This window comes from Puma concolor, chromosome E1 (genome assembly GCF_028749965.1).
Source record: "Puma concolor isolate L17-30 chromosome E1, mPumCon1.1.hap2, whole genome shotgun sequence".
In the NCBI taxonomy this organism is placed as follows: domain Eukaryota; kingdom Metazoa; phylum Chordata; class Mammalia; order Carnivora; family Felidae; genus Puma; species Puma concolor.
Window position 1 is genome coordinate 10185078 of NC_141680.1, and position 13997 is coordinate 10199074.

General features: G+C 44.8%; 1 protein-coding gene and 1 non-coding gene across 8 annotated transcripts in view; one reads left to right on the forward strand and one right to left on the reverse strand.

The window, feature by feature from the left end:
• The window catches only part of SPECC1 (sperm antigen with calponin homology and coiled-coil domains 1), a 288182-nt gene that overhangs the window by 26442 nt on the left and 247743 nt on the right, over positions 1–13997 (reverse strand). The window contains exon 13 of one of the 7 annotated variants that reach the window (XM_086686139.1): positions 7683–8810. The exons of the other annotated variants lie outside the window; for them this stretch is intronic. Within the exon in view, the coding sequence (XP_086542265.1) occupies positions 8700–8810 (111 nt within the window). The 3' untranslated portion in view covers positions 7683–8699. Of the gene's footprint in view, positions 1–7682; positions 8811–13997 lie in introns of those variants that run through there. 7 annotated transcript variants of the gene reach the window in all.
• On the forward strand, positions 5104–5210 carry LOC112857165 (U6 spliceosomal RNA). Its single transcript, XR_003223303.1, has one exon. It is a non-coding gene; the product is annotated as a U6 spliceosomal RNA (small nuclear RNA).

Consider the following 13997-nt stretch of genomic DNA (forward strand, 5'->3'; position numbering starts at 1 on the left):
TAACATTGGGAAGGATATGGACATCCAGGTCCTGGAATCACAGAGAGCCCCCAAAACGGTGAATCCAAGGAAGTTCACACCAAGACACGTAATGATGAAAACAGCTAAACTTAAAGAAAAAGAGAATCTTAAGGCAGCAAGAAAAAAAGCAGTTACATATGGGAAAAATCCCGTTCAGTAATTTGAATCAGGCTGGAAGGGAGAGGCAGGACATATTCAAAGTACCGAAAGGAAAAAACCTACGACCAAGGATTCCCTACTTGCAAAGTTATCGTTCAGAAGCGAGGGAGAGATGGAGTTTCCCAGACAGACAAACAAAAGCTAAGGAGTTCATCACCACTAAATCAGCCTTACATGAAATGTTACATGGACCTCTTTAAGCAGAAAATAAGGCTATGACTAACTAGAAGTAAGAAAATTATGAAAGTGAAACGTTATCTGTTCAAAACCCGCTGTGCCCCGCCCCAAGCCACACTTTTACAGACAAATTCACAGGAGTCTGCACTTGGCCCTAACTCCGTTTTTCTAGGTCACGGCACCCTCCATTCTCAGAAATTAGACCCCAACTACAAAACAGATTCTTTTCCAGCCTGACCACAACCCACATCCCATACGAGCCCTGGACAGAGCCCCTCGAGACACCTGCTGCTCTACCTGGCCAAGAGTCGACCCCCTCAGCACACCCCCCATGGGTGAAGCTACAACCCTCTCACATTCTTAAAAAAAAATCTTGGGGCACCTGGGTGGCTCAGTTGGTTAAGCGTCCGACTCTTGATTTCAGCTCAGGTCATGATTGCACGGTCCCCCTGAGTCAGGCTCTGAGCTGACAGTGTGGAGCCTGCTTGGGATTGTCCCTCTCCCCTCTCTCTCTGTCCCTCCCCTGTTTTCAGTCTCTCTCTCAAAATAAATAAATAAACATTAAAAAAAAAAAAAAAAAAAACCTGGGGCACCTAAGTGGCTCAGTCGGTTGAGCGTCTTGACTTCAGCTCAGGTCATGATCTCGCAGCAGGTTCGAGCCCCGCTTCGGGCTCTGTGCTGACAGCTCAGAGCCTGAAGCCTGCTTTGGATTCTGCCCCTCCCCCACTCATGCTCGCTCTCTCTCTCTCTCTCTCTCTCTCTCAAAAATAAATAAACATTAAAAAAAAAAAGCCCAATGGCATTTTCCACAGAACTAGAATAATCTGAAAATTTGTATGGAACCACAAAAGACTCTGGATAGCCAAAGTTATCTTGAGAAGGAAGAACAGAAATGGGGATTATCACAATCCCGGATTTCAAGATATACTATAAACCTGTAGTGATCAAAACAGTATGGTACAGGCACATAAACAGACATGTAGATCAATGGAACAGACTAAAGAGCCCAGAAATAATCCCATGCTTATATGGTCAGTCTACAACAAAGAAGGCGAGAATATACAACTGGGAAAAGACAGTCTGTTTAATACATGGTGCTGGGAAAACTGCACAGCTACATGCAAAAGAATGAAACTGGACCACTTTCTTACACCATACACAACAATAAACTCCATAAACTCAAGACTTGAAACCATTAAACTCTTAAAAGAAAATAGGCAATAAACTCTTCAACGTCAGACTTGGCAATATTTTTTTTTTTTTTTTTTTTTTTTGCATCTATCTCCTCAGGGAAGGGCAACAAAAGCAAAAATAAACGACGGGACTGCATCAAACTAAAAAGTTTTTGCACCACAGTTTTGCATTTCACTAAAAAGTGAAGGAATTCATTAACAAAATGAAAAGGCAGCCTACTGACTGGGAGAAGATATTCGCAAATGATATATCTGATAAGAGGTTAATATGCAAAGTATATAAAGAACTCCTATAATTCAACACCAAAACAAACCAACCAACCAAACAAACACCAAGCAATCCAATTAAAAAACGGGCAGACCTGAATGGGTGTTTTTCTAAAGAAGACGTGAAACCATGCAGATGGTCCACAGATACATGAAAAGATGGTCAACATCACTCATCATCAGGGAAATGCAAATCAAAATCACAAGGAGATACCACCTCACACCTGTCAGAATGGCAAACATTAACAACTCAGGCAACAACAGATGTTGGCGAGGATGCGGAGAGAGAGGATCTCTTTTGCACCGCTGGTGGGAATGTAAATTGGTACAGCCACTAAAAAAATAAAGTGTGGAGGTTCCTCAAAAAATTAAGAATGGAAATACCACATGATCCAGTGATTCTACTTCTGGGTATATACCCAAAGAGAATAAAAACCCCAATTTCAAAGTACGTATGTGCTGCTATATTTATTGCATTATTTACAATAGCCAAGATATAGAAGCAACCCAAGTGCCCACTGATCGGTGAATGGATGAAGAAGATGTCACACACACACACACACACACACGCGCGCGCGCACACACGCACACTGGAATATCATTCAGCCATAAGAAAGAATGAAATCTTGCTGTCTGTGACAACAAGAACCTGCAGGGCATGATGCTAAATGAAATAAGTCAGACAGAGTAAGACACACATCATGTGATTTCACTTACATGTGGGATATAAAAAAAACAAAATGTAGGAACAAACAAATAAAAACCCAGAAACAGACTCATAAACATAGAGAATAAACTGGTGGTTGCCCCTGTGGAAGGGGTGGGGAGATGGGCAAAATAGGTAAAGAGGATTAATAGGTACAAACTTCCAGTTATAAAATAACAAAGTTAGGGGCGCCTGGGTGGCTCAGTTGGTTAAGCATCCAACTTCAGCTCAGGTTGTGATCTCGTGGTCCATGAGTTCAAGCCCCGCGTCGGGCTCTGTGCTGACAGCTCAGAGCCTGGAGCCTGTTTCGGATTCTGTGTCTCTCTCTCTCTCTCTGACCCTCCCCTGCTCATGCTCTGTCTCTCTCTGTCTCAAAAATAAAGGCTAAAAAAATTTTTTTTAATAAAAAAAATAACAAAGTTACAGGGATGAAAAGTACAGCATTGGGAATACAGTCAATAATATTGTAATAATGCTGTACGGTGACAGATGGTAACACACTTATCGTGGTGAACATTTAGTAACGTATATACATGTTGAATCACTATGTTGTATGTCCGAAACTAATATAATATTGTATGTCAACTATAATTCCGTTAAACATTAAAAAAGAAAATGCAGTCTGTCCACTGCCACAGGAACTAGATGTCTTGGGCACACAGTGACCTAAATATCCTCATTCCTGGGACTTCTCTGAGACTCTTTTTTGACATGTCTTTATTGTCACAGCTGTAGAATCAGACCAAGTTTTTTTTGCATGGGGGGAGGGGTGTAACAATTTATGGATCGTACAGAACAAAAGTTCATTTCTCACCATGGGCTTTGGGGTTCATTCCTTGCGCTGGGTAGATGTCTACACCCGTCCAGTTCTTTTTTTAAATTTTTTTTTTCAACGTTTATTTATTTTTGGGACAGAGAGAGACAGAGCATGAACGGGGGAGGGGCAGAGAGAGAGGGAGACACAGAATCGGAAACAGGCTCCAGGCTCTGAGCCATCAGCCCAGAGCCCGACGCGGGGCTCGAACTCACGGACCGCGAGATCGTGACCTGGCTGAAGTCGGACGCTTAACCGACTGCGCCACCCAGGCGCCCCTACACCCGTCCAGTTCTAGTATCCCTGTTCTGATCTCAGGCTATCTGGTAAACCTCAGCAGGAGGCCCCACATATGGACAGCACAGCCCACAGTCACGGACACATGGTGACTCACACAGAGAGCACTTGGGACCCTCCTCTGCACAGCTTTTTCCTTTCTGATGCCTCGTCCCCTAGAACATTGCTGTTTCAGCTGCCATTAGTGGCTGTCCCCCTCAGTGTGGATCCCACCCTGGTTCCCCATACTGTGACATGGAAACTATTCCCAAGCAGAGGGCTGGTGATCATGGAGGTCACCTCGTGAGTTTCCCTTCTCTCGGACATTAGTTGTCTGGCGATAAGCTCCAGATGGCTAAATTTCAAAGCTAAAATTAAACATTATTAGAATCTACATAAATAGGTTTATACCCTTGGAGGAAAGAAAGCCATGTAAGGCATAAAATGCAAAGAGTATAAAAGAAGGGACTGAGAAAACTGGTTATATAAAATTAAGTTTCTGCATAACAAAAATTATAAGCAATATAAATACATATATAGCAAACCACTAATACCTGGAATATATTCTTTTTAATTTTTTTTTAATGTTTGTTTATTCTTTGAGAGAGATAGACAGCATGAGCAGGGGAGGGGCCGAGAGAGAGGGAGACAGAATCTGAAGCAGGTTCCAGGCTCCGAGCTGTCAGCACAGAGCCCGACGCGGGGCTTAAAGTCACGAACTGCAAGATCATGACCTGAGCAGAAGTTGGACGCTTAACTGACTGAGCCACCCAGATGCCCCTGGAATATATTCTTATAATCAATAAGAGAAAACAAGTCAAGGAAAACTTAGCAGAGGAATGTATCGGTAATGCAATGAAGAGGAAATATAGTCAGAAACATCTGAAAAGGTGTTGCCTCACCAGAAAGTAAAAATAGTGAACTGTGTTCACTCATCAAATTGGCAAAAGTTAAAAAGATTTTTAATTCACAGAGTTAATGAAGATGTGGGGAAATGGGTGTTCCTCCATTGGCTGACGGGAATACAGATTGGTACAGGCTTTTGGGGGGGCAACTGGAAACATTTTTTTAAATAAAAATATGGGGCGCCTGGGTGACTCAAGTCAGTTAAGCGTCCGACTCTCGGTTTTGGCTCAGGTCATAATCCCGGGGTTGTGGGATCAAGCCCCATGTTGGGCTCCGTGCTGAGCGTGGAGCCTGCTTGAGATTCTCTCTCTTCCTCTTTCTCTGCCCTCCCCTGCTCACATTCACTCATTCTCTCTCTCTCCAAAAATAAATAAATCAATAAATGATTTGACCAAGTAATTGCACATGTAGGTATCTATTCTAGAGAAAACAGTCATGCCATCTACCCAAAGACACACCTACAAAAAATGTTTACTCCAGCATTATTGTTCAGAATGGGGAACTGGAAATATCCCAGTTGTCTATCAATTAAGCTAAGCAAACTTTTTTTGCTTTTGAAACATTGTTATGAAAACCCATCTACAGTGCTCGCTTCAGCGGCCCAGATACTAAAACTGGAACAAGACAGACAATGTTAGTGTGGCCCCTGCCCCAGGATGACATATAGATTCATGAAGTGTTCCGTATTTACAAACACCCTCCCCACAAACCAATCTATAACTCAGTTTTCTAATCTGCAGGCATTCCTGTGAAGCTCATGGGAAAACGTCGATGTTCTGAGGGCTTTTTTTTTAAATGTTGATTATTGAATGAGAGAGAAAGAGGCAGAGAGAGAGGGAGAGAGAACAAGTGGAGGAGGGACAGAGAGGGAGGGAGACAAAATCTGAAGCAGGCTCCAGGCTCTGAACTGTCCGTGCAGGGCCCGAACTCACGAATGTTGAGATCGTGCCCTGAGTGGAAGTTGAATGCTTAACCAACTGAGCCACCCAGAAGCCCCGATGTTCTGGGTTTTGATGGGTCTGCTATATGCGATTTGTTCTAGATACTCGATGCTTCTCACTAGTTATCAGTGTCAAATGTCAATCTACAGGACTGGTCCTACGCTTTCCTCCACGGTCACTGGCACTGAGGTAATCTGGGAGGACAGGGAGTAACAAATGGAGAGAGTCAAAATCCAAAAAAGACTTCAATAGGCCAAATTAAGTGGGATGACATCTAGCTTAATTCCTCATCTTCTTTTTGTGTTTTCCAATTTTTCTACAGTGACCGTGTATTACTTTTGCAGTTAAGAAAAATAATACGTTAGTAAAAATATTAATGACATCACTTATAGACAAAATAGGCCAATGCCAATTCCAAGGTAGTGAGTGAATAATAAGACTGCTAATAACTGTATGTTTCTATGCTGAACGGATCCGGAAGAAATCGTCTTTCCCCCAAAATGTTGGCTGTGTAGATGAAGGAAGGAAGATGCAATTAAGAAGTTGCTAGAGGGGTGCCTGGATGACTCAGTCGGTTAAGCATCTGACTTCTGCTCAGGTCATAATCACATAGTTTGTGAGTCCAAGCCCTATGTCGGGCTCTGAGAGGACAGCTCGAAGCCTGGAGCCTGCTTCGGATGCTGTGTCTCCCTCTCTCTCTTTCTGCCCCTCGCCTGCTCGTGCTGTCTCTCTCTCTCAAAAATAAATAAACATTAGGGGCGCCTGGTTGGCTCAGTCAGTTGAGTGTCTGACTTAGGCTCAGGTCATGATCTCACGGTCCACGTGTTAGAGCCCCGCGTTGGGCTCTGTGCTGACAGCTCGGAGCCTGCTTCGGATTCTGTGTCTCCCTCTCTCTCTGCCCTTCCCCTGTGCATGCTCTGTCTTTCTCTGTCTCAAAAATAAACAAAACATTTAAAATAAATAAATAAATAAACATTTTAAAAAAAGAACTTGCTAGAAAGGCAGTGTAGAGACCTTAAGTTTCTTTCTTTATGTGATAGATGAAAAGCAGCTACAGATTCCCTGAAATCTTCCAACTGAGAGGTGAGGTCTAATTCTTCTCCTCTTGAATCTTAATAATTTGCTTGAATGCAGAGGAAGTGCAAGGTGGGATCTGCAAGGCTAGGACACAAGAAGCCTTGAAGTTCTTCTGAGGACTCTCAGAACACTCTCTCCAGGAGTCCTGAGGCTCCTGTAGTGGGTAGAAGCCCAGGCTAAGGGCAGAGGCCCTAGACATGGTGCAGCAGGGAGGCGTCAGGCCTAAACTGCAGACACAGGAACAAGATGAACACTGCTGTATTTTAATCCACCAAATCTGGGGGGTAGTTACATAGCTGTAGATAACTCAGAACATCTGACGTTCGTTACTTCTTTTAAAACTGTTGCAAAGGGCAGAATGGAAACCAACCTTCCGCTCCTCAAGCAAATAACTTTGGGGGTTCCTTGGAGCTCCTTTGCTCTTTTGATCCTGTTCATATTATTGCTTTAATCACTTACTCTCTTTTAGATGGCTAATCATCTCCCAAATCAAGGGTGAAAGCTTTTGCTTGCCTTTAAGATTTAAAAAATGTGACCCCACTCCAGGTAATCAACTAGATATCTTTTATACTTTTTTTTAAAGTTTATTTATTTTTGACAGAGAGAGAGAGAGAGAGAGAGAGAGAGAGAGAGCTAGGGAGGGCAGAGAGAGAGGGAGACACAGAATCTAAAGCAGGCTCCAGGCTCTGAGCTGTCAGCACAGAGCCCGACACGGGGCTCAAACTCACGGATCATGAGATCATGACCTGGGCCGAAGTCGGATGCTTAACTGACTGAGCCACCCAGGCGCCCCTCTTTTATACTCTTAAACATGGGTCTGTTCCACATTCAGGTCTGTTTCCACTGTTTGTGTTATCTGTTCTGGAATACCTATGATGGCTGAAAGTGGGTTATGAAGCAGGGACCACTTCTAATCAGGTTGGGCAACCATGCCTTCATCATTACTTTCTCAAAACTTTCTTGGCTGTTCTTACTCGTTTATTCTTTTGGGTGAGTTTTTAATTTATTTTACATTCAAGAATAAAGAAATGCTGTGGGATTTTACTTGGAACTGAATTACATTTAGAAGAACAGTTTACTTTTTTAAATGATTCTTCCCCCTCTTTATTCCCCCTCTTTATTCCTGTGGAAGGAATTGAGGGTTTGAGACTTGGAAAAGAACAGATCAAAACCGCAAATCTAGGAAGGACTGCACTTTGCTTTACGGGGTGAGGATCAAATGAGTAAGTTACAAGGGACAACGTCAGCAGAAACATCCTCTGCCGAGTCCTCAGAGAACGATGCGTAGGTAGATACCACACAACCTCTCTCCGGAGGCAGAATCAAAAGGATGTTGAGATCAGAAGAGTGGCTGGAGCTACATCTTTCTTACTTCCTGCTTTGCTTCCTCCTTCTTCATTTAAGCAAACACCCCATGATGTTTCCTTCTTGAGGTTCTCTGCCCTGGGCCTGGCGACACTTGGTTGAGTTTCACGGCAGGTGTCCTGCCAGCCATCTCGTTGGGTCCATGCCCATGCCAACACTCCATTCTTGGTCCACCCAGCGGCTCAAGCAGCAGGGCTGGCGTCCCACGGCCAACGCGGTCAAAGGAAGATGAAATACACTGGCTCAGCATGGGAACTTGGGTTCTTGCACAACTTCTGTGAGCAGATCTTCTCTTGACCCCTCAGCTTGGTTCCCAAACGATTCTCTGCCATGTTCTATTCCCCAGGCCCACACCAGGTTCCAGATCTTCAGAGAAACACCTTTCTAGAGTTTTCTTCCCCTCCTTTCCTCTCTTGCCTTTCGGTTGAGTCGGTTACCTCATCTTAATTAACTTCACGTGTCCTTTTAGCTTACTCTTTCTGAAAAAGATGGTAATTGCGGCGCTGCTGGTTCCGTTCATCCTAGAATGGCCCAATGACCCACTTTTCAGGCTCAGTATTCTGTTAGCACTCTAAAGCCCCTCCTTCTCCTACCTGAGAGCTTATCTAGCTTATTTCGCCAAGGAAATGGTAGAAGACCTTCTTATGAACCACCCGCATTCATGGGTCAACTCTTAAGGTGCTCTAAAGTGTGTAAGTACAGCCAGCAAATGTTCATCGAGCCCCGCTACGTGTAAGCGCTGAGAGACAGACAAACATAATGAGGCGTGGTCCCTGGTCCCGAATGGTTCACCACAATCAGTGGAGCAGGCAGGGCGAGGCAAGCGGTGAGTCTGGGCTGCGGAGGAGGCCTGATGTGGTCTGGCCTGCAGAGAGTGAACAGGTCATACGCAGGACTCCCACGGAGTTCTGAGAACACAGGAGACACAGGTCTGTTTTGTTTTCTGTTTTTTTTGAGCTGATACTCAGATTGAATGAGCCCTGGCAAACCAAAACGTGCATGACTCAAAAGAACAAATCCAAACTCAGACCGGCTCCTAGGCCTGGCTCTCTCTCTGTCACAAAAGCAGCTATGTGACTGTGACTTTAGACAAATGACTTTTCTGGCTTCTAGTTTCCTCATCTTTCCAGTGAACTGGTTAGATCCTAACGGTGGTTGTGAAATGATCATCAGCTGTGGGACCTGCTGTTCTAGCTAAAGCTTTCTGTGGAAGGTTTTTATAAAGGTAGAGAGTGAACGCTATAAGACTAAATGATTTCTTACCAGCTCCTTTTGTGTCCTTCTGTGAATATCCTATCTTGCACTGTCCAATACAATAGCCACTAGTCACATGTGGCTAAATTGGTTAAAATTGAATAAAGTTTTTTAAAAAATGTTTATTTGTGAGAGAGAGAGAAAGGAGAGAGAGGGAGAGAGAGCGAGCACGCCGGAGAGCCAGAGAGAGGCAGACAGAGGATCCACTGTCTCTGCACTGAGAGCAGAGAGCCCGACGCGGGGCTCAAACTCACAAACTGCCAGATCATGACTTGAGCCGAGCTTAACTGACTGAGCCACCCAGGCGCCCCAAAATGGAATAAAACTTAAAATTCGGTGTCTCAGTCACATTAGCCACCTTTCAATTGCTCAAGATCCACAAATGGCTGGCCAGTGACTACTGTATTGGACGGTGCAGGTCTAGAACCTTCTCACCGTCACAGAAAGTTCTATCGGACAGCACTGGGCTGCACTTACACAAACGTGTATATGTATCTCCCCCTTTTTATGCAAAGGGTAGCATGTGATGCACATCGTTCTGTACCCACTTACTAAAGCCTGTAGACAGAGGCCCTTTCATGACACGTGTAGAAACAGTTACAGTGCAGAGACGGAGAGATCGGATTCTGAAGCCCGGAGCCCCGTCACTGAGGAGCTGTGGGACTGTGCGCAATTACTTAAGCTCTCTGTGTTTTAGTTTCTGTATCCTTAAAGTGGATGTGGAAAAGGAATACCTTACAGGATTCTAGTCAAGGTTAAATACACAAACAACACGGAAAGCACTTATAAGAATGTCTGCTTCATGGTAACTATTTAGTAAAGAGCTCGCTTTTCATCACTATTAACTATCCGTTATGGGTCTGTCATATGGATGGATACGACAGTCTGTTTTAAGTTGTTTCTGGTCTTTTGTTATTATTCTGCACAGACGTGGAATAAATTATGACGGATTCTGCCCAATCGCTCTGAGAGAGATCCTTCCACTTTATGCTTCCTGCACCTCACAATGTGTGAGTGACTACGTCCCTACACATTCATCAGAGTCCACAAAGTTTCGGAGAACAACATGATTTTGTCCACACTCTGATGCCCTAGCACTCCAAATAGAGTATTTTTAGTAAGGAAGAACTTTTCTAAAAAAAAAAAAAAAAAAAAAGGGGAAACAGCACTTCTGTATTTTTGGATGTGCTTACTAAGAAAATACTACGTAATAACTAAACGATTTGTTCTAAGGAATTCTGTTCCACAATCAAGTTTAATTTATACTAGCAATCTTCACCCCTTACTCCCAGAAAGACTGAATTCAGCCTCTAACATCATAAGCTTCTGTGGCTAGACTATTTCTTTTTCCCAGCTGAACATTTCATAAATAAGAGAACGGAAAAAATACTCAGTGCAGATTCGCTTGGGACTGTTATTATCTAAATAGACTTCCATGCCGTCCTGGGGGATCGAGAGTTGGAACAGCGGCAAACAGCAAGGCCTCGTCTCTCTTAATGATGGCAAGATAATGGCTTTTGGTGTTGGATGGTGCTGGGCTATAATACCAGCTGCTGGCGTATTTGATCTGCAGAGGCCCTGGGGCAGGACAAACGATCCACAGGGAGGAGAAGGGACAAAGGCACTTTAAATCAACCTCAATCCACAGCAGGAGGAAGCTTTTTTTTTTTTTTTTTTTTTAATGTTTATTCATTTTTGAGAGAGAAAGAGAGAGAGAGAAACAGACAGGGCTGAGTGGAGGAGAGGCAGAGAGCTGGGGAGACACAGAATCCGAAGCAGGCTCCAGGCTCCTAGCTGTCAGCACAGAGCCCAACAAGGGGCTCGAACCCACAAACCACAAGATCATGACCTGAGCCCAAGTCGGACGGATGCTCAACTCACCGAGCCACCCAGGCGCTCCTAGAGGAAACGTTCTTACAGCATTTTATTTTGAAAATCACGCTTTTACTTTTACTTTCTGAAGCCGGCAGGACATCCAACATTTCTATTCGAATTAAAAAAAAATGTGCGAGCTGGCAATGTTTGACTGCAGATGCTTCCTTCAAAGGATCCTATACAACCAGAAGGCTCAGCTAACTCATGTCTAGAGCGCTTCACTGGAGGGCAATGCTGTCTCTGAAAGCCCACCTGTATCTCACAGGAATTCAGCAGGTTGGAGCTGGCAGGATGTGGGTCTCTCAGCCTGCAGGGTGGCCGAGCTGAGCCCTACGCTTGGGTTTTTGGGCTTCCGGGTGCACCTTGCAGCCAGGCCTCTGAGCAGTGGCCACTCCCCTCACGGGCATGTGCGTCTCTGCTCTCCCTCCCGACCCACACCCACCCAGCCTCCACTCCAACCGTCCCCCAACCCCCTACCCTCCATCTCTAGTCCTTCAACACGGACCTTTTTGACTTACAGAGCTCGGCAGCCCAAACCCCTGGTGACCAAAACACTCTTTCCTTTTTCCTCAGTGACACAGAGGATTTAAACTCCCGGTTTCTGGTATGGGGGATGGGGTGGACGACATTCCAGACGTCTGAGAAAAGGGAGGGAAAACAAAGCAGCTAAATATTCATGTTGATTCAGGCTGATCCTGGGGCACCTGGATGTCTCAGTCAGTTTAAGCATCCGACCCTTGGTGTTGGCTCAGGTCATGATCTCATGGTTCGTGAGTTCGAGCCCTGCATTGGGCTCTGGGCTGACAATGCGGAGCCTGCTTGGGATATTCTCTCTCTCTCTCTCTCTCTCTCTCTCTCTCAATGCGGAGCTTGCTTGGGATATTCTCTCTCTCTCTCTCTCTCTCTCTCTCTCTCTCTCTCTCTCATTCTCTCTGCCCCTGCTCTCTCTCTCACAAATACACTGTAAAAATAAAAATAAAAATACACATATAAAAAAAAGAAAAGGCCAATCCTCCCACACACATGGGTCTCATTCGGTCAGCTGCAGGGCCATTAAAGGGAGGCAAAGGTCTCCCAGGGCTGTGATTCTGGGAGACCGATGTACCCCTGCTGTGAGTTCACCCACGTGGAAGATGAATGGATGCAAATGCAGGATGAATGACCTATGTTACAACACGGATGAACCTCGAGGGCATTATGTAAGGTGAAATGTTAATTTCAGACCCAGAAGAACAGAGGCTGGATGACTGCGCGCCTGTGAGGTACCGCTCCTGGGCGAACGCACGGAGACAGAAAGTAGAACAGAGCTTACCAGGGGCTGGGGGACGGGGAATTCGTATTTAATTGTGCAGGGATTCAGCTGGGGAAGATGAACAAGTTCTGTGGATGGACGGTGACAATGGCTGCATGACAATGTCCAACGCGCTGCGGCCACTTAAAAATGGTTAAAACGGCAAATTTCCTGTGATGCATATTTTACCACAAAAAGAGGTCAAGGATGACAGGAATGACAAAAGAACAGAGGGGACAGATCGCTCACTGCCCATCTTCCCACAAACGCCAATAAAAGCAGCTAAGTGGATTCCACTGGACAACAGTGAATCTTCCCCCTGTAATTAAGAGTACTTTCAGAACTATCCTGTTCTACTTAGCGAATTGCTAGGTAACAAGCCCAGTGTGAGTGAAAAGTTCCCAGGTATTCCTTCAAATCCCTGTTTGGTGGTTCTGCTTGGCTGTGCTGTCATCATTTTGTCCCAGGGAACCCCAGTGCTGTGGGAAAGGGGGCTCTGCCCATCTTGCAGAAGGCGCATGGCCCGAACTGGTGCTTATGTGACAGGAAATCTGACACTGTCAGGTGGGCTCTCTCCTCACCCCGGCTTTCTAAAAAAAAATTTTTTTTAATGTTTGTTTATTTTTGACAGAGAGAGACAGACAGAGCATGGGTGGGGGAAGGGGCAGAGAGAGAGGGAGACACAGAATCAGAAGCAGGCTCCAGGCTCCGAGCTGTCAGCACAGAGCCCGACATGGGGCTCGAACTCATGAACTGTGAGATCATGACTTGAGCCAAAGTCAGACGCTCACCCAACTGAGCCACCCAAGCGCCCCTTAGCTTTAATTTTCACATGATTACCAGAACAAGCTACTCAGATTCTCAGGCCTTTTTCCACCTTTTCAACCCTCACACCTTAGGACACACGTGGCTAGGTGACTGCAAATCGGGAGAAAGAAATCCAGTAGGAAAAGTATACTGAAAACGTAAGGTAACAAGAATAAGAATAAATACATACTAGTAAGCCACAAGAAAAGGAGAATGGGCTAAATGTCTCTATTAGAGGAATTTTCAAATTACGTATAAAGCTACACTAAGAAATACACTTAAAGCACGTGGATAAGAAAGATCGACAACAAAGGAATTACAAGACGCCAGGCAAATAAAAGCTGAGCAGAAACGGGAAGAGTATATGATTACCATAAACTGAAAACCTTTAGGTCAGAAGGTTTAACTGAAATAAAAGATAAACAGATTAACAAGATACAACAGGAAAAAAAAAAAGATACAAGAGTGATGAACCCTTAGTCTGGTATCCAAGTATCTAATGTAAGAGCTCTTAGAAGTCAAAGATTTTGAGAAAAACTATATTGGCGTAAGAGCACAGCTCATTTAGAATTCAACAAATCAGGGGCGCCTGGGTGGCGCAGTCGGTTAAGCGTCCGACTTCAGCCAGGTCACGATCTCGCGGTCCGTGGGTTCGGGCCCCGCGTCGGGCTCTGGGCTGATGGCTCAGAGCCTGGAGCCTGTTTCCGATTCTGTGTCTCCCTCTCTCTCTGCCCCTCCCCCGTTCATGCTGTGTCTCTCTCTGTCCCAAAAATAAATAAATGTTGAAAAAAAAAAATTAAAAAAAAAAAAAAGAATTCAACAAATCAGTGCTGGACAGTGAAGGATACTCTCCAGTGCCCACAGCTCC